The sequence below is a fragment of the Poecilia reticulata genome, chromosome 18, assembly GCF_904066995.2.
Source record: "Poecilia reticulata chromosome 18, P_reticulata-male-v2, whole genome shotgun sequence".
Taxonomy (NCBI): domain Eukaryota; kingdom Metazoa; phylum Chordata; class Actinopteri; order Cyprinodontiformes; family Poeciliidae; genus Poecilia; species Poecilia reticulata.
Window position 1 is genome coordinate 6,884,254 of NC_088847.1, and position 22,614 is coordinate 6,906,867.

Here is a 22,614-nt window from a genome sequence, read left to right on the forward strand (position 1 = left end):
ACACACACAGGACTGTTTATGGCTGACTCAAAAACCCTTTTTAAATCCCCCTCACAGGCATAAATATCGCCCTATTGGTCTGAAAGTTGGTCATAACATAGATACACATGCATGCTCATGTACAATGTTTACAAAAATTTGCTAGGGCTTATGCTTTTTGTCAGGGGCCGTCAGACTGACGCCTGGTGTCTCCCAAGTATAGAAACTGTGTCTGAAGAGGATTTTCCCGCTCTTTGGCTCTCACAGCTGCAGGGGATTAATTACCATAGCAACAGAAGAACAGAGTGTCTGGAACTGCAGCTCCCCAGGACGGCACTGTAGGGTTTACTGGTATTTACAACTGCTTGTGTTTTCAGCATTATACTACTGATTCAAGACTATAACCATTACACATATGTCCCCCCATGTTAAAATCTGACATAAATAAGAATAAATAGTTGATTAAAAGTCTGTGGACAGAAAATAACGTCGCTGCTCCTTTAAGGAACCAGCGGCACAGACGCGGCGCCTGGGTGATGCTACAGATCACAAACCACTCCGTCATAAACTGTTATCAGGTTAATATATAAACTGTTATCCGGGTAATATATTGGGTTTATGAAGAATTTATTTGAATAATTTCAGGATTTAAAAAGACTTTTGTCGTGTTTGTGACCTGTTACACAGGTCAGGTTTTTTTTTGGTTGGAAGCTTGGTCGGAGCAAGGATTGGTCTGCCATGTGTGACGCAAGTAATGACAGAAAACATGCTACTGATGCTCCAATAGCATTCATGCTATTGTTAGCATTTTGGCTCATTTTAGCTTATGCAACATACTAAAATGAGCAAAAATGCTCATACTACCGTACGTGTACAGCTTAAGAAAACATGCTTCTGACTCCCCGCAGGTTATTGACTACACTGAAGCTTTCTTAAGCATGATTGCTAATTTTTACCATCGGAACGCTTTATTAAAAATCCGACGGCCACACTTTGGCATGCCCCTTTAAAATTTCTGCAGGAATTTTCTAGTTTTAATTATCAGTTTTATCGTCTTTTCCTGTCTTTTTTTCTTTCTCTTGATGATACTGAATAAAAAAAGGCTCAACTCCGGTGCTCTCCACTGACCCTCACTTCCTAATTTCCTTAGTGTAATGTCCAGCGCACACAAGAGCTGTCACTGATTGTCGGCCCATTTTCTAAACCTGAGAGACACATTAGCCGACAGAAATCCTAGGTATAACGGTTCAATCGGGTTCGTCGTGCCGTGTGGTGTCCAGCCACATGGGCACAAAATAATGGCTACAAGTCCAGTTAACTAATTTTAAAATCGGGCATTAATCAATGCTTCACTAGAATCTACCTGTGATGCATGTGGCTAGAGTCAGCGTAAAGTCCTGACTGAATGAAAATTATTATAACCTATTTATGTCACGTTAACGAAGAACAGCTGAAAACTTACCAGGTTTATCAATTGCGGTAGCAATTTGGCTCCAACTCCTCCCCTTGTCATTTCTATATTCTTTGCACGAAATGTTGAATAAATGTTAATGTTTCCACATCTCATCTCCAATGTCCGCTAGATTTCAGGTTGCGCCGTTTCAGCTGTTTGGGATTCCCCTCGTAATTTCCCCTCAGAAAGCACGGAGGAGAATCCGCACTTTCTGATTGGCTACCTGTCACATTCAGAGTTAACGCTCCCAGTCAGGGAAAACCCCTGATTTAGATCGGAGCGGCCACGACCATCTAAATCACACTGCAGGATGATCGGTTACGAAATCACCAGAGACAATCTGAGAATGGACAACTTTCTAAGATTGTCATAAGGGGAAAATAGGGGCAAATTATCATGTAGTATGAACTACTGCATTAGGTAGTGGGATGTGCTAATCTCCTCTATCTAAATCTAGTTATTACTGAAGGCCAATATAGTATACAGACTTTGTAATCTGCACTCTTTTGGTTGAATGCAGTATTTATTTCCACTTTGGCTTTATGTTGTTTAGTTTTTATTCAAGTACGTTTTTTGTTAATGGAGACTGAGAATCCATTTTATTTATGTTTTTGGTTGTTTTATTTATTTAGTTTATCAAATCCAGTGTTATGTGTTCGTTTGAAAATAAAGTGTATTTTCAAACAAAAATACACTTTGCATGCGATTGACTATGGCAGTCAATCGCATGCATTATTAGTCATTTCCATTAAATCAGTGTCAAAAGGTCTTGAAACAATATTATCGTTTATCGCAATAATTTTTTAGACAGTTGCTCAGTAAAAGTTATTGTGACAGGCCTACTTGTTCCATTTGTAGATAATTTCACTTATAACAAGACATCTTTCCCATGTTATAAGTTAATTTATCTGCCAATAGAACAAGTACTTTTCCATCAATGTTAAGGAATTATTTACCTAAAATGATCACCTGTATTTTGCTGAAAAGTTACTCTTAAGTTTGTCTTACTTCAATTGCACTAAGATATTTGCATTAGAAACTAAACCAAAAATGCTTTAGGATTTTGTGTTTTTGCAGTGAGAAAATAATCTTTTCTTTTTAAAAGTTCTTTGAGTTGACTTGATATGTTGTTGTATTTTAAATACCAGTAAGTATCTTAACAGAGGATGTCTCTTTCCACATGTGGGGGGAAAAAAACCTAAACTATTTCTCCTGTCCAGTTGTACAAACGCCCCGGCTGACTGTGTCTCCGTCGTGGCTGAGTCCCGGCGCCGTGGTGACGCTGCGCTGCGAGGTGGAGCCTCAGTCTGCGGGAAGGAGGTTCTACTGGTATAAAGCTGTTCCTGATCTGTCGCAGATTAAATTCAGATATGATTTGCTGCCTGCCAGCGTCGACGGGACAGTAGAGAACTCCTTCGTCATTCACGAACAAAAACACACAGCAGCATATGCGTGTATAGCTGGATGGAAAAACATAGATTATTCCACTAATTACAGTGAACCACAGTTTGTCTGGTCAGCTGGTCAGTATGTTTCTGTTTAATAAACACACTTATAATTCCCTTTGTTGAATTAAGGCCTGCGATAATTTCTGTCCATAAAACAAATAATCATTTTAATTGAACTGTTTAATTTATGCTAAAGTTTGTAGCAGAAAAACTTTAGCATAAATTAAACAAAGCATAATTCAAAAAGACAAAAGATTAATTGGACAGAGCAGAAACGGAAAAGCTTGTAGAATTACCAGTATAAAGATGGATTTAAACCAATCAATTAGCTTCATTTATTAGCTTCTCGGGATTAAAAATAAATCGCTGCACCTGTTAAAATTCATAAAGTCGTCTACAGAATTAGAAATCCTTCAGAATATAATGGAACACAGAACATGTATGGTTTTCATTTTGATTTTCTCTTGGTTTATTTCGCCTCTTGTACTTCAGATGCTCACCCAGCAGCGTCTCTCACAGTGAGTCCCGTCAGAGACAAACTTTTCACTTTCGACGAAGTCGGTCTGCACTGCACGGGAAACTCTGCTGAATGGAGAGTGATGAGGATCGTAAAGTCATCCTACTCAAACTGCTCCGTCTGGGGGACAATGACCGGACCCCTGTGCACCTTCAAGAGCCGCTGGTTGCATAAAGCAGTGTACTGGTGCGAGTCTCGATCCGGAAAGTTCAGCAACGCAGTCAACATCACCATAGACCGTAGGTTAATCTATGGTTGTCATCTGACTTTCACTTCTTTTTTTTTTCTGTACCATGTTGTCGATGTCAGTTCATACATTTTCAGCTATGAGTTGCTTTATGTTGAAGTCGTTGGTTTGTTCCGACAAAGAAATAAACAAAGAAAGCCAAGCCTTGTGGTTTTTTAGCACCTCTTTTAGTTAACGTTGTCGACAGCTTGGATGTATAGTCGCCATCACACTTTTACTCAAATTTCACATCGAAAATGTGTTATTTTTTAAAATCTGTTTCTGTCCAGTTGCACCGTTGCTTGAACTGACTGTGTCTCCATCATGGCTGATTCCCGGAACCTTGGTTAACCTGAGCTGTGAGGTCGATCCTCCATCTGACGGATGGATGTTCTACTGGTATAAAGCTGTTCCCGATCTGTCAAGAGATGGCTACAGATATGAGCTGCTGCCTGATAACATCAATGGGACGAGGCAGCACTCCCTGGTCATTCATGGACAGAATCACACAGCAGGATATGCATGTAGGGTGGGATATGGAATCCCAGAGTTTCTCTCTCGATACAGCAAACCAAAGTTCGTCTGCTCTCCAGGTCAGTTCGTTTCTCTTCTTACAGTTAACGTGTTTTTGTGATTTACCAACATGACTTCCCCCAAGACTCCCTATTTGTGGTTTTTACTGCGCAGGTAAAAGAAAAAAACGTAGAGATATGACTTGATTGTTGGAAAAGAACGGAAAGTATTTTTACAGGGTACAAAAAGAGGAAGAGGATGATTTGTGGTAGTTTATTTTTTTTCATCCACGACCAAGATTTTAGTTCAGACAATAAGATAAACAGGCCTGAGACGCTGACAATTAAAAAAAACACTCATGAGGTTAGAAGTAAAGAGCCACTAAGTCAAAGTGTCAATCTGTCTCACAGGCAACAGACATGTTTTTGACATGTTTTTTTATTTTTCTTTACTTAGACATCATAAAAGGTTTTAATTTGAAGCCAGAAAGTCTGTTTCTGAATTGTGGACTTCTTTCTTCCCTTTGCCTTTCTGTTTACACTGATTCCTCTGTTCGTGTTGTTTTACTTAGTCTCCCATCCAGCAGCTTCTCTCTCAGTGAGTCCTGACAGAGAGCAACACTTCACCTCTGAGTCTGTGACTCTGAGCTGTGGAGGAAACTCTGGTGACTGGAGAGTGAAGGTGACGAGAGAATTGGGTTCCTCATCGTACACCGACTCATGCTCCGCCTGGGGGGCAATGAATGGGTCCTTGTGTGCCTTCAGCAGTCCACAGCTCTATAAAGCAGCGTTCTGGTGTGAGTCTGAATCAGGAGAGCTCAGCAACGCAGTCAACATCACTGTGCAAGGTACAGCCTGTGTGTGGTTTTTCATTCAGTTCAACAGCTTTATCATCTCTGCTAGCGCTACAAAATTGAAAAGAAAAAGTGCAAAATGTCTTAAATCACATTTAATTTTATCTATAATCTAATTTTTATTCTACCAACAAGGTACTTATTAGTATTATTGAGGTTTCAGTTCAATTTCCTACTTTAAAAAGTGCCTTAAATGCATCAGGCGAGCTGCTCTTCCTCAGGACCTGCTGTACAAATTCAGCTACTCTTTTGTCAAAAATGCAGTGCAACGGGCCAAATGTTTGTCGTCTTGGACAACAAATATTTTCTTCTTCTGTGGTGTACAGAATTAATTTAAATTAGGTTGTCTGAAAAGCACCCACAACATTTTTATTTAACCTTTTTGGATGTAGATTTAGTTTCAGGCTGTAGAGATCACAACACAAATTGTTCCCAAACTTTGAAATCACATTGGATTTTGATTATATTCAGATATTGGCTGTCATACCCAGCGTTTTCGCATGTAGGGTGGAAGTTAACCTCTGCAACAGTAAATGTTGACTTTCATTTACAAGATGCAATAAACAGTAGTGTCAAAAGTAGCCAATCTTTGGAGACTCTTACCCTTTTGAATTGATTTTAAAAATCAATCCTAGTCAACAAAGTTTGACTTTTTGATGTGATTCCAAAGTGAAACATGTTAATGGCTAATGAAAACTGATCTCTACAAAAAAGATTAAAATATGCAACTAAATAATTGATTGCATAAATATTCAACTCCATTAAGTAAGTATGAAGTACTTACAATCTGGACACTACACTTTTCCTCCATTCAAAAATTGAATGGAGGAAAGAGTTTTTTTTTTTTTTTTAAAGAACTTTTTTTTGTCAACAAAGCCAATTTTGTTACATCTTGATTGTTTAATCAAGATGTAACAAAAGGGTAAAACAAGTGGATCCATACTTTATAAAGGCTCTGGATATTTATCTTTTGATTAAAATTCATCATCATAAAAGCTTCCAAAGCTTCTTTGTTTCTTTCTTTGTTTCTTTCTTTGGTCCTTTCTTTCTTTGTTTCTTTGTTTCTTTGTTTCTTTCTTTCTTTGTTTCTTTCTTTCTTTCTTTCTTTCTTTCTTTCTTTCTTTCTTTCTTTCTTTCTTTCTTTCTTTCTTTCTTTCATCCAGGTCGGTCAGCCGCATGGTTCTCTTCATCATCAATAGAATACTGCTTCATACCGTTCAGTAACTTTTTAACTGATATTCTCTGTTAAAAATCGAACACGAAATGTTCCTGTGTACCGTATTTTCCGCACAATAAGGCGCACAGAATAGATGCTACAGTAGAGGCTGGAGTTACGTTATGCATCCACTAGATGGAGCTGCACTACAGGGAATGTCAACAAAACAGTCCGACTCGGGTCGGCGAGGAGAGCCTTCCGCGACTGGGCCGGGGCGTGGCCAGACGATGGTCACCCTTCTCCGTTTGCGCACGGCATGTTCATGGAGAATGTGGTGCTAAATGACCTGCAGACGACCTGCAGGTAGGTAGATAGGTCAGTCAAACTTTATTTATAGATTACAAACCAGCGTTCTGACAACTATCCCAGCATGCACCCCGCACTTCTTCTATGGGCGAAAATGAAGTCGGTGGCTTCTTCCCATAGTTGCTGGACCTGTTGTGGCTCAATATTGGTCCATATATAAGGCGCACCGGATTATAAGGCGCACTGTCGACTTTTCAGTAAATTGAAGGTTTTTAGGTGCGCCTTATAGTGTGGTAAATATGGTAAACAAAAAAACCAAACAACCACACACAAACTGCTTGCGGTACACTACATGCCAACGCCACAGCCATGCTAACGTCAGACAAAGGAAATGCATCACAGAGAAGCTAAGCACGTGTCCACCGCAACACAGTCGGAAAACGAAGCAAAAACCAAGTAAAGCTGATACAAAAACAACAAACACGACCGGCGAGCCCCCAATTGTTAATTTTAATCAGAAGAAGAAGAATTAAAATCTTTTGACTTGTTTTATTCTCTCTTCTGCCCGGATTCCTTAATGTTGTCACTGTATCAGCTGAACCATAAAGACAAAGACAAACGTTTTTCCAAGTCCAAACATAAACAACATTTATTAGGCGAACAACTAATGAAACTGACAAAACTCTAATCACAAACTAGCATCCAATTCAATATTTACCTCACTCCACAGACATCCACACACCAAGACAAACTTACGGGGAACCATTTCACCAACGCACCGCTCCCCAGAGACAGCATCACGGATAACCCCGGAGCGATCTGAAGTTAAGGTTCCGGGTCCTATACTTTTAAAGGTGTTTCCCTTTTCTGCGGTATTCAAATTAGGGAATTGTCCTTAGCTAGTTCATTTAAATCTTGTTGGCTATGTCCCAGTAAAAACCTGTTTTTAAGATCAAAGAAATGTCATTTTCTTTTGAATGGAGACAGATCTTTTTTATGACCCTGTCCCGAGAGGAAGCTCTACTCTGTTGGCAGGACCAGATTGTTTTACACCAGCTGTTAAATCTTATCAAAGTGGTCAAAAGGTTAATCTCACACCAGTGGTGGGAAGTAACGAAGTACAAGTACTTCGTTACTGTACTTAAGTACAATTTTCGTGTATCTGTACTTTACTTAAGTAGATTTAATAATGGGTACTTTCTACTTTTACTCCACTACATTTTACAGTAAGTATCTGTACTTTCTACTTCACTACATTTCTACAAAGTGTCGCGTTACTCGTTACATCCAAGTCGCGTTGAGCTTTTTTTCCGTTAAAATGTGAAGTTCAGGGATTTAAGGTGGCGCCGTAAAATCCAAGCAATAACGTGACTTAGTGTCTGTTGTCTCCCATCGGCTCCACCTTTACTCGCACGCGGAGCTCTAACACATGCGCAGTGGTTTCCTCTGAGAGTCAGTAATATAATAGCGCTGCATAAGTCATAAGATATAGCGACATGTAAAATCAGCAGCGCTTCGCTTTCACAGACAGTGGGGACTTCGTCCAATTTTTAACGTCACTTGGAAGGAAAGCTTAAAGAAAGGTAAGCTCCGTGGACGTGATGCTAGCAAAGCTAGCTGTATTGACTGAAACACATGTTGCATCTGCAATGAAAAAAAGTTGTCACTCATGCCCTAAATTATTGTGTGGAGGTGTTGGCTGAGGTGTTGCATATATGGGACAACGCTGTGACCAAAGTGCAATATAGAAATATGACATTCAGGAACGATCCGATTCTTCTGGACGGATCTTGACCAAGTCCTATAGTACTGAAGCCTCACTGAGAGCCGTTCTTTGTTCTTGTAATGCTCTGAGTACACTGCAGTAGCTATTTTATTTCATTAAAATATCTTTATATTTAATTGGCGAATAAATAAAACAAGAACGTAAGAACACAGAGCATGCTCATTGCTCTTTGTTTTCGTCACAGCAGGAGGGAGGATGAGAACAGTCACGGTGCTCCTCCTGCTTGGTTACTTGTTGCTTATTGGGCCTTGGACAGTGTTCATAGTTGAGCGTTGTTAATTGCTATGTTTAATGGTGCAATTTCTGACATTGGCAATATGGGCAACCACCCAGGGTGTTATTTTTTTTAGGGATGGCAGGAGACCTCTGTGTATTGTGGCACAGAGATGAAAGCAAAACAGAATGAAGAAGAGTTTTAATTGTCACTGGTTAAATTTATTTCAGCTCTAAGTATTAAATATCTAGGTGTTTTTATGGGAAAGTGAATCTTTCAGATCAATTTGAGAAGCAATTTTGATAGGTGCACTTAATTTTATTGTCATGTAGCACGGGGTGCTGGTTTTGATTTGGTTTTGGGTTCGGTGGTCCAGACTACAACTCTGCTATGTGGCTCCTTGGTTCCAGGTCCTCCTCTGCCAGTTGGATTTCTTTCAAAATAAATGTGTGGCAAAAAAAGTGAAGTTCATGCTGTTAGGACAGGAGACGAGATGTTTCCATCCCTGAAATTATGATGCATAGAATCACATATCTAAGTCTAAACTATGTTACAGAGTAAACTCAATAAAAACATGCTTTATCTGTGGCATTGTTCATTAAAATGGCACATTACTGATGTATTAAAATTAAATACGATCGGTTCACTTAATGATATTAGTGATTAGGCAATGCATTCAGCAAGTACTTTTACTTTTAATACTTAAGTATTTTTAAAAGCCAGTACTTTTTTACTTTTACTTAAGTAAAATGTTAATGTGGTACTTTGACTTTTACTTAAGTACATTTTTGACTATGTATTTGTACTTTTACTTTTTTGAGTACTTTCTCCACCACTGTCTCACACACAGAGAAACTAGCTGTGTTCTAAATTCGAGAAAACTACAAGCCAAGTTATTTTAATTCAACTGGTGTAATATGTTTCAATAGAAATATTGTACTTAAGACATTACGCTGATTGAACAATGGATATAATTTGGAGTGAATTTTCTTATTTAAAGCACTATTAATTTTATCTAATATTGAACATATGGTTAAGTTTTTACAACTAGCATATTTTAAATTTATTTTCTTAACACTCTAAAACGTTATCTGTAGCACAGAGAGACAATTGTTTTCAGACGTTGGTAATTAGGCACAAACTGTAAAAACTTTCATAAGAATCAACTTGATCAAATAAACCTTGGATCCAGGTTGTTTTAGATTTGGCACAAAGTGGCAAACTGTTTGCAACACTTTTTCTTTTTCAGTTCAGTAAATCTATTATTTAATTAATAAAAATTTCTAATGATTGTTACTACTTGAAATATATAATAAAATAAAATTGATCATTTTAAAAATAATGGTTTTTAAAATATTCATTTATCTATTTAAAAACAAAAAAAAATTCCTAGCATTTTATGGCCTTTAAGTGTTATAACCACCAAAAATTATCAAATTTAAGGTTACATTATTTTTGTTTGCTTAATATGCATCACTTTTTTCTAATGGTTATCAGTATTCATTTCCCTCATCTTTTTTAATTTATATTAAAATGATGGAACTCAAAAAAAGAACACATTAAAAACAGACATATAGTGTTCATGTTATTTAAAGGGCTCTCAGTATTAAGCCTCCAATTGTTAATAATCTTTATAAATATCTATTTTGAGAATAACCTATTTCATTCTCTGCTATTGTACGTTGCCATGGTTTCCTTTTTTACATGGCAAAAGATAGTTGCTACTGAAATGATATTAAGATCAAAGGTTTTTAATTTTATTAACAGTTTATCACACATCACTAAAGGTTTCTGAGGTGGCCCGGCGTGTCAGAATGTTGTCAGGTCATCATGTTGGCATGGCTACGGGTCTAAAGAATGATTTCAACAATGATGTCACAGACTCCTTTGATGTCACAGAGGTGGAACTCTTGACTTTGTTGTAAGATTCCCTTTGCCTCACTTTGAAGAAGATTCATATCGTCTCTGCTTACAGAAACTGCTGCAAAGCTTTTATCCTAAAGTAGTTGCTCATCAAACTAAATCTGAAAATGTTTGACTTTGGAAAGAATTCAGGATTCGTGTTCTCACGCAAAACTCTTAAGAAGAGATTTTGTAACAAAGTTGGCAAACTTTTTAACAGAGTTTGCAAGCTTCTGCATACAGCCGGCACTATAAGGGAGGAGAATGAAACTATGGCTAAGGAAGTCCAAAAAATTGCCATGAGGGTAGAAAACACAAAAGATCTTGAGGATGATTGTAAGTACCTGGAGAAACAGATAAAGACTGATCGATCAATAAATCAAAAGTTAAAACGGCAAGTTAGTGATCTTAAAATGAAACTGGAGTCTCAAGAAGTCTTGGAGCAAAAATGCATCACAAGACGGGAAGAACTTCAGCAACTGGAGGAAAGCAACGAGAAACTGCTAGAAGAAGTCGTTGCCTTGAATTTGAAATTAAAGGATTCGGTTGTGTTGAAAGAAACCTACAGGATGTTGGAAGGCAAAAAGAAAATTCTGACTCGGCAAAACAACTTTTTGCTGAAGCATGTTGAGAAAGTCCAACAAAAAGTTTTTCAACAAGAGCACACAGAAAGGACTCTGCCAGACAATAGAAGTGAGGAAAGTTTGTCTTCACATAAACAAAATGGCAAAAACTCCAAGGCTACTGTCAAGGACAAACTTCGGAGTATGACCTTCCTTTTTTGTTCAGCAACGACTGACGAGGAAGATTGTCTCTCAACTGAGATGACGCAATATTTCAGAGAAGAGTGAGACCTGGCATGAACTGATGCCTCTTGCCCCTTAGAGCAGTTCGAACAAAATGACGAGATGGGGCTGCAAAACACACAACCTGGTGCTTTTCACCAAGGGTTCAAATTCCAACACTTTCCACAATATTCCTATACAGATGTGGGTTCTCTCCAAGTGCTTTGGCTTCTCCCACCATCAAAAAAAGTTTATTTCACATTCCCTACATTTCCCTTTAAAAAAACTGTATGGATGCATACATTACAAACTTTTTTTTCTATTTGTCTTAATAGGTGCACTCTATGTATAAAATGAAAACTGTTCATTTTATACATTTACAGCCCCCCCTGCGTTGCATAGATACTGTTTGGGTCAATTTGACCTGGCCTTCAAGTTGAAGGGTAAAAAGGTTCAAAAAATGTCCAATTCTATTTGTTTCCTTGAACCTATGAGACATATTTTACCACACACAAACACCACACACCCACACATGCACCCACACCACCCACACAAACACACACGCACCCACACCACCCACACACACAAACCCACTCTTTCACTATTCTCTTTACTTCAATCAATCAAATTTTATTTGTATAGCACATTTCAGCAGCAAGGCATTTCAAAGTGCTTTACATAATTAAAATAAAAACAGCATTGAATAAACAGTTAAAGAGAGATTTTGAAAAAAATATAAAAACATTAAAACGGAAACAGCGAGAGAGAAATGAAAATAATAAATGGATTAAAACATAAAAGACATCAAAACCCACACTCTAACCCTAATTTAGCCATAAACAACTCTAAATAGGTGGGTTTTAAGTTGAGATTTAATGGCACCCAGTGTTTCAGCTGTTTTACAGTTTTCTGGAAGTTTGTTCCAAATTTGTGGTGCGTAGAAGCTGAATGCTGCTTCTCCTCGATTGATGGGATGCAGAGCAGAACCAGAACCAGAAGATCTGAGGGGTCTAGACGGTTGGTACAGCAATAACAGATCTTTAATGTATTGTGCTAAACCGTTCAGTGATTTATAAACAGCAGTATTTTAAAGTCTGTCCTCTGAGCTACAGGGAGCTTTACATTGTAGGGACTTTAAAACTGGTGTTATGTGCTCTATCTTCCTGGTTTTAGTGAGAACGTGAGCAGCAGCATCTGGATCAGCTGCAGCTGTTTGATTGATTTATTAGTCAGACCTGTGAAGATGCTGTTGCAGTAATCAATGCGGCTAAAGATAAACGCATGGATGAGTTTCTCTAGATCTCGCTGAGACATAAGTCCTCTAATCCTGGAGATGTTCTTCAAAGGCCGACTTTGTGACTGTCTTAATGTGGCTCTGAAGGTTCAGGTCAGAGTCCATCACTACTCCCAGGTTTCGGGCCTGCAGAATGGCCCAGAACCTATTTCACTAGGAAGCTGCCAGAAAGCAGGTGTTCATACAAATTTTGACAGGAACCTTTTCTGTTCCCGTGGGCAAACTCCACCCACACTGAGTGGACACTCAGTAGAAGTGGGGGGGAGGAAATAAATACTCTCTGCAAGGGAGTCCTAAACACATTACACACTGAAGGTACATGTGATATCGTCACTGTCATTCAGGAAATGAGCCATAGGGAAATAAAAAGATGACAACCTTGGAAGCTCTGGAAATTCCAGGGTTGGAAGTTCCAACCCAGTCCAGGGCCGACTAGTCACTTTCAAGGATAATTAGTGTAATTTTGTGTTTATGTTTTTTCAGTGGGCATAAAAAATGTAAATCACATTTTTTTAATGTCCAAATGAGTAAATGGTTGTCATTGATCCTTTATTTGTGAGAAATAAAAAAAACATCATTGCACAAATATTGATTGAAATGGTTAGTACTGGAGTTAATAATCGGATTTTTTTTTTTGTTTCTGACATTATTGCATGACTAAAAACTCCCCGGGTCAAATTGACCCACGGACATTATTGCTGTACCACAGAAACGAACATATCAGGAGGATTAACTTCCTCTAATTGTTTCCAGCAGCTGATTTCTGGAGGGAGTTTAATATCTTCTGACTGGTTTCCAGATGAAAATCTTCTCCTGGTGAGCCCCGTCCATCCTGTGACTGAAGGAGCTTCTGTTACTCTGAGCTGCATAGCGAGAGAAGAAAACCAACTTTCCAATGTGATTTTCTATCACAACGACAAGCTGAGGCAAAATGACAGCAGAGGAGAGCTGAAGATCTCTGCAGTGTCTCAGTCAGATGAAGGTTTCTACAAGTGTGAACATTCAGGGGAAGTTTCTCTTCAGAGCTGGGTGGGAGTTAAAGGTGAGCAGAGTTAAAGCACTGCCTGTGATTTAACAAAGAGGCAACTGTTTTATTTATTTCAAGACATATTTTCAATACTTTTTTGTTTTGCAGCCGGTTTAAAAAGGAGCAGCTCTTCATTTCATGCAATGTGGGCCGTGGGACCGCTTTGTGGAATCCTCCTCCTCCTCCTCCTGCTGCTTCTGATTCGCTTTATAAGGCTCAAAGGTTAAACTTTCATTTTCTTATGAAGAATCAATAGTTAATGTTAAGTCGCTCTCACTTATCAGCAATCTCATGATAAACAGAAGATAAACACGTTTTACAAGTAATCATAAATACAAGTAATCTAAGTGTGCAATCACACCAGGAAAGTCCTTTGATCCAGACCAAAATCAGACTTTATATTTTATTTTTTTCATTTGGTGCGTTTTGCATTCGAATTGGGCTTTTTAGCAAGCAGACTGTAATTTGTAAACAAAGCTGGTTGATGATTGAGGGTCAAGATCGAGGCCGGTCTGTTGTTCACACCTGAAGCAAATATAGTGTAATCTCCATGGTGACAGAATTCGCTGCGGACCAAACGTCCGGACCAACGAGGGAAACAAACTCAGGTTCATTTAAACCCGACCGAATGTATCAGGTGTGAATATCCCCTTAGTCTGATTACTTGAAAGTACCATTACAATAGTATAGAATTATTAATGTCAACTTTGAAACATTTACTGATGTATTTTTTATGTCTAGTTTTCAACTGATAATTTCTGCTCTCTAAAAAGCCAAACTCAAATAAAATGAATATGTCGTGGTACAATTGTAAAAGGAAATCATTTGTGTTGTATTTTGTTAGGCACTTCCTACTTCTATGACGTAGTGAGGCCCACTAAAAATCCTGAAAACGGTAAAGTTTACCTGCTGAAACCCTGAGATATTCAAGAAAAGAATGACATCAAGATGACTGAAATGATGTGTTAATGTGTTACAGATTCAAAGAAGGATCAAAGCATCTCCTACTCACTCCTTAACTTTAAAAACACTGGAAACATGAGTGAGTTCCTCCAAAGTTGTCGGGTTAAATAATATGTTCAGCTTCATTTTCAAAAAACCTAACTTTTTTTTATTTTTATTTTTTTCCTTTTATCAGGGCACTATCTGGAACCAGATGACAGTCCTGTCAATTCTGATGTGAGAGTAGGAGCTGCAGGTACAGTCAGCAGAAACAAACCATTGGACATCATCGGTTAGAAATTGTCAGAACTTATTCATGTTCAAGGTTTTCAATAGTTGTGGGTCTGGACTACAGGTTCAGTCACTCAGATTCGACATCTTTCATTTACTTTGTCCTAGTTTGAGCTTTAATATGCTTCTGTTTATCAGTTTTAACCAATCAGAATCCCACATGGCTTTATGGACTCAGAACATCCAGAACATTTGACACAAACCAAACACTTGGTGACAATAAAGTGTTATGTTTGTTTTGACAATTTAAGTTGAGTATTTGTTGAGTATTTCAGGTTCAGATACAATATTATCTCCATGGTTTAGATCTGTTTCACATTTGTCCTAGTCCATGTAACTGTCTCACGTGATTCCTCTCTGCCTTTACAGGAAGGTCCAGTCTAGCAGCATCCGACGCAGCCGTTTATTCTGAAGTGAAATCGACCTCTGGATACTGATGATGCTGTTTGGACTCAATGTTAGAGGGGTTTGTTCCAAAAAGACAACTTTAGATATATATTTTCATATGTACTTAAGTGAGTTATGATCCGGATATTAAAATATTTAATTCAAGATTGGTTTGAGAAAGCAATGTAATATTCCAACGTGATACAAAATGCATCCCAGCCAAAGACAAAAATACAGGTTAAGGTAAAATGTACCTGGTTTCATGATGAAATCAGAAACAGGTGCATTTATTCCCGTTGGACTATGAAATGCATACAATTTTATAAAAATTAAACTCAATGTAAAAAGGAGGAGATTTACAGATTAAGAATGTTATTTTACAAAGGGAGATATTGAGGTTTACATTCTGACTGTATAGTTTTAAGTGAACACAGGCAATAAAAACAAATATGTCACAACAGGGGCTTCTGATGGGCAACCGCCCAGGGAGGCATCTTGTAAGGGGCGGCATATGCTCCGCCAACCCCTGCGGCGCCCCCCGCTCAATCGAGGGATCTGAATAAAGCATCACTTGATAGACTGATGTGATGCCTAGTTCATTTACATAGCTGCATAGTGAAAGGGTGAGGGGTTACTGTGGTCACACATGTTTGTGATTAAATCAGAAACATGATCAAGAAAATCCCAGATTATATAACTATAAGGTAAAAAGAGCAGCAACAGTGGGACTTTAGCAATGACTGAATAACATCATTCTGAGACTTGAAGTGTCATTACATGCAGAAATAATATTTACCGACGAGAGCAACAAACAGAAGCAGCTCAAGTAATGATGATGGGTTTGTCGCACTAACATGAGTGTAAAAATGTCGAGCGTTTGGTTTTCATAGCCACTGAAAAGCTAAAGATTGATAAGATGAATGTTTCATAATGCAGATTTTAAAATCAATCTATTTTTGCTTGTTGACCAGATGTGTTATGTTATTAGGTGTTAAATGGACAGGAGTCTTTCTATTGTGATTATTACTGAACATTCCTGCTGTAACGGTTAAGTTGTATATCAAATGATCCTTTGCTGTTTCTTGGCTCTGACTTGCTAATCAAATAATGTTAAGTGAGAATAATTTTTTGTATCTGTAATAAAAATTTGAGTTTGTGGTGATTTTCACGTCTGCAATAAAAACTTGAATCTGTGAAATGCATGAGTGTGCAATAACTAAGATAGGTTGAGTTTGACCTTGGTATGAGAACGCTCAGATAAGGGAGCCTCAGATCAGCTGTAGGAGACAGAAGCTCTACTGTAACGAGGCCACAGGGAAGAAAGTTTTCACCCCCAAGGCATCGTCACTGGACAAGAGCTGAGCTATGGGCCGGACAATGTCCCGGAATCACACAATCCAAAGATATGCAGCAGACAATTGACCGGTTACAAATGCAGACAAATCGGATCAATTAACACATAAAAACCAAGATAACAAAGAACCTCCCAGCTCAATGAAATAAAACTTCCAGGGTCGTTTGAGGCCAGTCATTACAAAGGAATCCCCAAACAGCAGGAAAGGCTCAAAAGATTCACTGCCAGCCCCTTAAATAACTGGACGTAAAACTTTGAGTCTCAGGACCCATATTCCATCTGAGAAGTTCCTGTTACCTGCAGCGTTGATCCATCAGCCTGGGGTATGAGAGGTTTCTGTCTTCCAGTCATCCTTCAGTTGCAGCATTGGGGAACGATAGGTTGAGTTAGATTTGATAGGGTTTTATTGTTTTCATTAATGAATTAAGCTGTGCTAAATACTGTGGACTTTGTGATTCGCTAAGTCTTAAAGTCCTCTCAGTGCGTAGTTTGCAAAATTATGGGAATTATTTACACATATATATATATATACATATAAACTATTTAACATTCACAGAGTAAAAGTCTTAAAGTGGGAACACAGAAAAACTGAAAACTGGCATGACATGGCATGGATTGTTTCAAAAGATGTGAGCAGCAAGGTGCAACTTTAGACTTTAATATATTTATAACATTTTTCTTGTTTAAAATATGAGTAGAAGTTAATTTTAGACTCCTTGGCCTTTTTTGCATCAGTATGCAGTGTTCAAGACTAGTAAGCATGTCGGAAACGGAAAGCTTACTGACTGAACTATCTGTTTTTGACCTAAAAGCCCCGTGGAGGATTACCTAGTTCACAGAAGTGTTTTATGGACTTGGCACACAGGTATGGAGGAATTTTTCTGCCATAATTCGAGAGCATACATTTTCACTCTGAAAGGAGGATCTCATGTCTTTTGTTCTCAAAACTTGTGCTTTCTTTCAAATATTCACTCTGCTCTCTCAAACCTTTCTCCTCGCGCTCAAAACTTGGCTCTCTGTTCAGATCAAATATCCACTTGCAAACCTCTCTGCTCGCTTGCAAATCATTTTGTGCTTGCACTTGGAACAGGAAAGTACCGTTGCCTGGCAACCTCTCAGCCAATAGAATGAAAATGTTATACTTGGTGCATTTGTTTCCATTTAGTGGGTGTGATGTTACTGTTTCATACTTAAGTAGTACGACCCACTATACATAAACCAACCAAATACTTCCTATCACAACGGCAAGCCATAAAATTACATCTTCTGGCCTAGCTTTTCACAAGTTCCTCATCGTTTTATATACTTTAAACCAAGATATTCAGCTACGCACAAAAACCAAAAGCATCACTTTTGCTTTTACACTAAATTGTTGCTTCTTCTTAAGCAGTCTTTTTGGCTACGTCAGATCAAATGTTGGATTTATGTTTTCTGTGTTAGCAGAAGATTTAAACACCTAAAGCAGCTTTAAAAAAAAATCAACAGACTCATGAATGTGTTTTTTCTATTTTATTATAGCAACAAAATCAGACATACATTGGTTGTGTCTATGCCGACCTAGAAGCGATATTGCTTGTTCTTCAATAGTAAAACAAAGATTAACCGTTCACCCACTTATATTTAGGAAAGAAGCTGATTCTGAATGATTCAAGGTTTTACGGTGAAGGGAAAGAATATGTGAGTTGAAGGAAGTAGAAACGTGTTGAAGGAAGAATTTAAATGAGTTTGATTTTGGAGGTACAAGTCCGGTCGCCTGCCATCGAGGTCATCATTGTCTTGAGAAATGAATTAGGGCATCAGCTTCTAACTGGATTAGAAATGGGTCCAAGTTCAATGTCTGTGTTAAACTGCTCTAGTCTAAATTTATTGTACTGAGTATCATTTGCTACTGACATAAAACATATGGAGCTGTAAGACAGTCTAATCATTGTTTAGACATAGTTAAACATAAAACAAGAAAATAAATTGCAGAATTAAATATATGCTATACATTTTCATGAGAAACTTAAACTCCCCCTACTACCTGTTGTGATTATGCACAATTGAACTTTTCACAAAACGCAGTATGGGTGCAAGTGCAAAAGTGATGTTGAGCCCTGTGGTTGTTGGACAGGAAGTTCTGAAACAGGAAGTGAGAGTGTTCTGCAGAAGAAAACCAACAGCAGAGGTGTGAGTGGTGAACAAAACGGAGGCAGAACGACTCCAACAGCTGACTCCAACCTGATCGACAAAGATCAGACAAGGAGTGGTGAAATAAATGAGAGCAAAACAATTGTATGTGCAGTAAGCGGCCATGTTGCATGTGATCTATAAAGACTAACTGAGCTACTGATTGCAGGAGCAAAGGTGGCGCAGACCACCGTATTTAAATGAGGATTGTTTAAAGAGTGACTGGCTATCACAATGGAGAGCGTCAGAGAGAAAGTCATTTTGATGGATGTAGAATAATAATTATACTGCAAGTAAATCAGATATTTGTAAAGCTGATTAATGCTATCGGTCAATGCTTGACAGCAACGCTCACTATTCCAACTCCTGACTTGCCACTGGGCAGATCTGAGGGAGCTGCTTTTACACCCGAATGAGAAGGTTAGTGACGAAAAGACGTACAGTTTTAAACAAACTTAGTATTTTTGTTTTGTTTTTTGTGTAAAGCACTTTTGTGTTGTTGTTGTTTGGGGGGGGTAAAACAAAATCTTTAGAAAAAAAAAATTTTTTTGCCCAAAAACATAACAAATGACATCCAACATGGAGAAAGGTTAAGAGCTTTATTGTAACTGATAAAATCACATATGATACACTATACATAAAAATATGTTTCTAATTTATGGTAAAAAAAAAAAAAAACAAAAAAAAACAGGCAACAATGGTTGCCAGAATATTGCTATATAAATATGGTACAATCTGGATTTATATTGAAAAATTCTGGAGTTGAAAGAATTTTGCCTCATTTACACTGTTAAAAAAATTATAAAAATGAGCTGTTCTACTTTTATCTGTAATTAAAGGCTCCTTCTGGCCTCTCTTCTATAAAGCACAACTCTATGACGTGTCCAACTGCAAAAACAGTCCACACAGCATTGCACAGTTGGTAACATTCTTAACTCGCAGCAAAAAAGCTCTGGATTCGAATGTCTGCCTAGCATCCTTTTGCATGGAGTTGACTTATTTTGCATGAAGTTGTCTAATCAGCTCTGACGGAGCTGATTAGACAACTTATATCAAACCTGAAGCAATTTAGTGCCTGAAATATTACTCCAGTTTTTCAAACATCTGTGCTCATGTGGTGAATCAATGTGTTGGACATAACTTACCTGCACACAAGTCAAGCGGGATTGCAATTTAAACGTAACCATTTATTTGTTGTTTGCACATCCAAAGATATAACTTGTAATTATTCTTATGAAATGGTGGGATTAAAGTTTAGAGTTTAGCGTGACAACAACCCACAGCAGGGCAGTGTGATAAAAACCCACAGCAGAGTGGTTAGTGGTGTGAACAGGAAATGGAAAACTTTTTAACCATGTGCTGACTGCCTCGTATTGAGGTTTAATGCTCAGTGTATTTTCCACCACTGTCTATCTGTTACAAAGTTCAATTTTGTCTGTGAAGCAGAGCAACACATTACAGGTGATGGATGTGAGGATGGGAGACACTTTGCTCTGTGTGCTGAGTTTGCTGTGTAAGTACATCACTCTCTCTGAATGGTTCAGATGAAGGAAAAGATTTGATATGAGATGCTAAAACATGACAGGTTCATTCTTTGAGGTTCACATTAAAATCTGAATCAGTATAAAAACTGATGTTTAGTCGTAAGAAACATCGGTTTTCTGTACTGGTTGGTTGTTCAGACCTTAAGCTAAAACCATAATTTACAGATATTTGTCTTATTTCTAATAAATTTAATAAGATCTCAATCTGTGTTTTAGTTCTCCCCCTCTGCTGTGGAAACACCCAAGGTAACTAGAAAATTATTTCTTTTTAAAGTTTATTCACTGATTCAATTCAGATCAGCTACATTTGAGTTCCAGGTTCCTCTTCTTTCTAGTTCGGGGCAAAAAACAAAACAAAACAAAACTGAAATTGTCTACCATTTATTTGAGGGTTTTTACAATCAACATTTTACTGTTTACATTTGGCTGTGGAACTGGTTCTCTCTGCATTGTGCTGGTTACTAGTGAAGGATTTGCTGTGACATATTCATCTTCCCAGATGGACAGTTTCTCCAGTTCTTCTAAGAACAGCAAACAGAAAAAAATAATACAATTATGGACTGCCCGTTCCAGGTACCCTCTTGCAAGACAGGATTGCAAAAGGGGTAGCAGGCGGCCATGGTGCACAACGTTTAAAATCAGCAAATAAAATTTTTTGTGCGCTTAAGACAACGATGATGGCAATGAAAACGGACTTACTAAATCTATAAATAAATTTCATGTATTCTGACCAAAAAGTAACAGCAACCACCTCTCATAATCTTACAGGACGAGATGATGAAAGGGGAAAACCTCGGGGCCACAAACAATTTAACATTGTGCTAAAAAAATGGCACCATGTGCCAGGAAAAAAAAAAAAAAAGTGTGTGTGTGTGTGTGTGTGTGTGTGTGTGTGTGTGTGTGTGTGTGTGTGTGTGTGTGTGTGTGTGTGTGTGTGTATATACATATATATATATATATATATATATATATATATATTATTTTAATAATGTTTACATAAGCAGCACTACCAATCAACAAAACAGTCAAACTTGTATGTAAATACAATAGTACAATACAACCTGGTTGCATGACTGCACGTCAGCAACACAGTGATATTTCTTCCTTCTCAAATTTTTATTTTTTATCTCTCCGACCAGATGCAACAAAGGTTTCCCTGACTGTGTCTCCATCATGGCTGAGTCCTGGAGCCTCAGTAAATCTGAGCTGTGAGGTTAAACCTTCATCTGCAGGATGGAGGTTCTACTGGTACAAAGCTGTTCCTGATTTATCAAAGAACAGCTACAGATATGAGCTGCTGCCTGACGCATGTAGAAATGTAACGAGCTCCTGCATCGTCCACGGACAGAAACACACAGCAGGATACGCATGCAGAGGTGGAAAAGGAAATCCAAAGTATTCCACAGATTACAGTGAACCAAAGTTTGTCTGGACTCGAGGTCAGTTCTGTTTCTGTCCTTTCATAAGCTGAATAGGTTTTTGTTAATAAGCTTTATAAGCTTTAATGTGTCGTTCTCAAAGTTCACATGCTCACAGTTTTCTCTGGAAAGCCATTTGAGATCAGTTTATTATCATTTTATTTATCATCATCAATAAAAAACACATTTATTAAAGTTTTTAATAATAATAAAAAAACTTGCTGTTACATAATTTATTGATTTAGGTCATTTGTGATTCTGTTTTATATATATATATAGATGAAAAAAACCAATGCACTTTTGCAAAATTAACAAGTATAAGAAAATAATTGCAAACATCTCTCACATAATGTACAACCACACTGGTGAATAATGCGACAGCGAGCTGCAGCGGTGAGACAAGTCCCAGAAATATTTTATAGGCGACGCAGAGAGAAACTGACAAATGAAATGCCACTGCAGCTGCTTTGAAACAGAAGATAATGCATTTGTAAGCAGAACATAGAAAAATAATTCAATGTTTAATTGATAAATGTTCAGGTAAAAAAATTGCACTTCATTTCCATTTTCCCTCCATTTAAAAAAAAAAAATATTTTCTTCACTCAATAATATGAATACTCTTTATATGAATGCTTCATGAAATTATGAATGAAAAAGAGCAGAAAAACCATGTAAACGTCTAACTACCCCCATTCACATAAGAAGAAAATGAGCTATTCGGTTCAGAAAGCTATTACATGCATATTTCAAATAAACAAAAAATACACAACAAAATATAGCTTGTTCAACACCAGCCGCTTCCTCATAATTGCTTTCATATTTGTTTTTACATGCAGAAAAATATGCAGATTGTTTTCTCTCACTGTCATAATTATTTCCTATGCTGACACCTTTAATTGAAACACGTTTTTTCAAAGAAAAAATATACACTTTGTGGATTAATTTTAACATATTGCTGTCTATTAATTAATTCATGTATCATCAATATAACTGCATAAACGTTGTGTTTGCGTGATCTCTGCATCATCTTCCTCATTTGACTTTAACAG

At 37.7% G+C, this 22,614-nt stretch overlaps 1 protein-coding gene across 1 annotated transcript in view; it reads left to right on the top strand.

Annotated features, from left to right (window-relative positions):
• The window catches only part of LOC103480292 (uncharacterized), a 30,142-nt gene extending 13,865 nt beyond the window's left edge, over positions 1-16,277 (top strand). The window contains exons 17-26 of the mRNA XM_081599854.1: positions 2,653-2,955; positions 3,373-3,636; positions 3,914-4,216; positions 4,708-4,983; positions 13,232-13,474; positions 13,568-13,681; positions 14,304-14,354; positions 14,439-14,501; positions 14,598-14,657; positions 15,062-16,277. Of these exons, the coding sequence (XP_081455980.1) occupies positions 2,653-2,955; positions 3,373-3,636; positions 3,914-4,216; positions 4,708-4,983; positions 13,232-13,474; positions 13,568-13,681; positions 14,304-14,354; positions 14,439-14,501; positions 14,598-14,657; positions 15,062-15,129 (1,745 nt within the window). The 3' untranslated portion in view covers positions 15,130-16,277. The remainder of the gene's footprint in view (positions 1-2,652; positions 2,956-3,372; positions 3,637-3,913; positions 4,217-4,707; positions 4,984-13,231; positions 13,475-13,567; positions 13,682-14,303; positions 14,355-14,438; positions 14,502-14,597; positions 14,658-15,061) is intronic.
• The last annotated feature ends 6,337 nt before the right edge of the window (positions 16,278-22,614 follow it).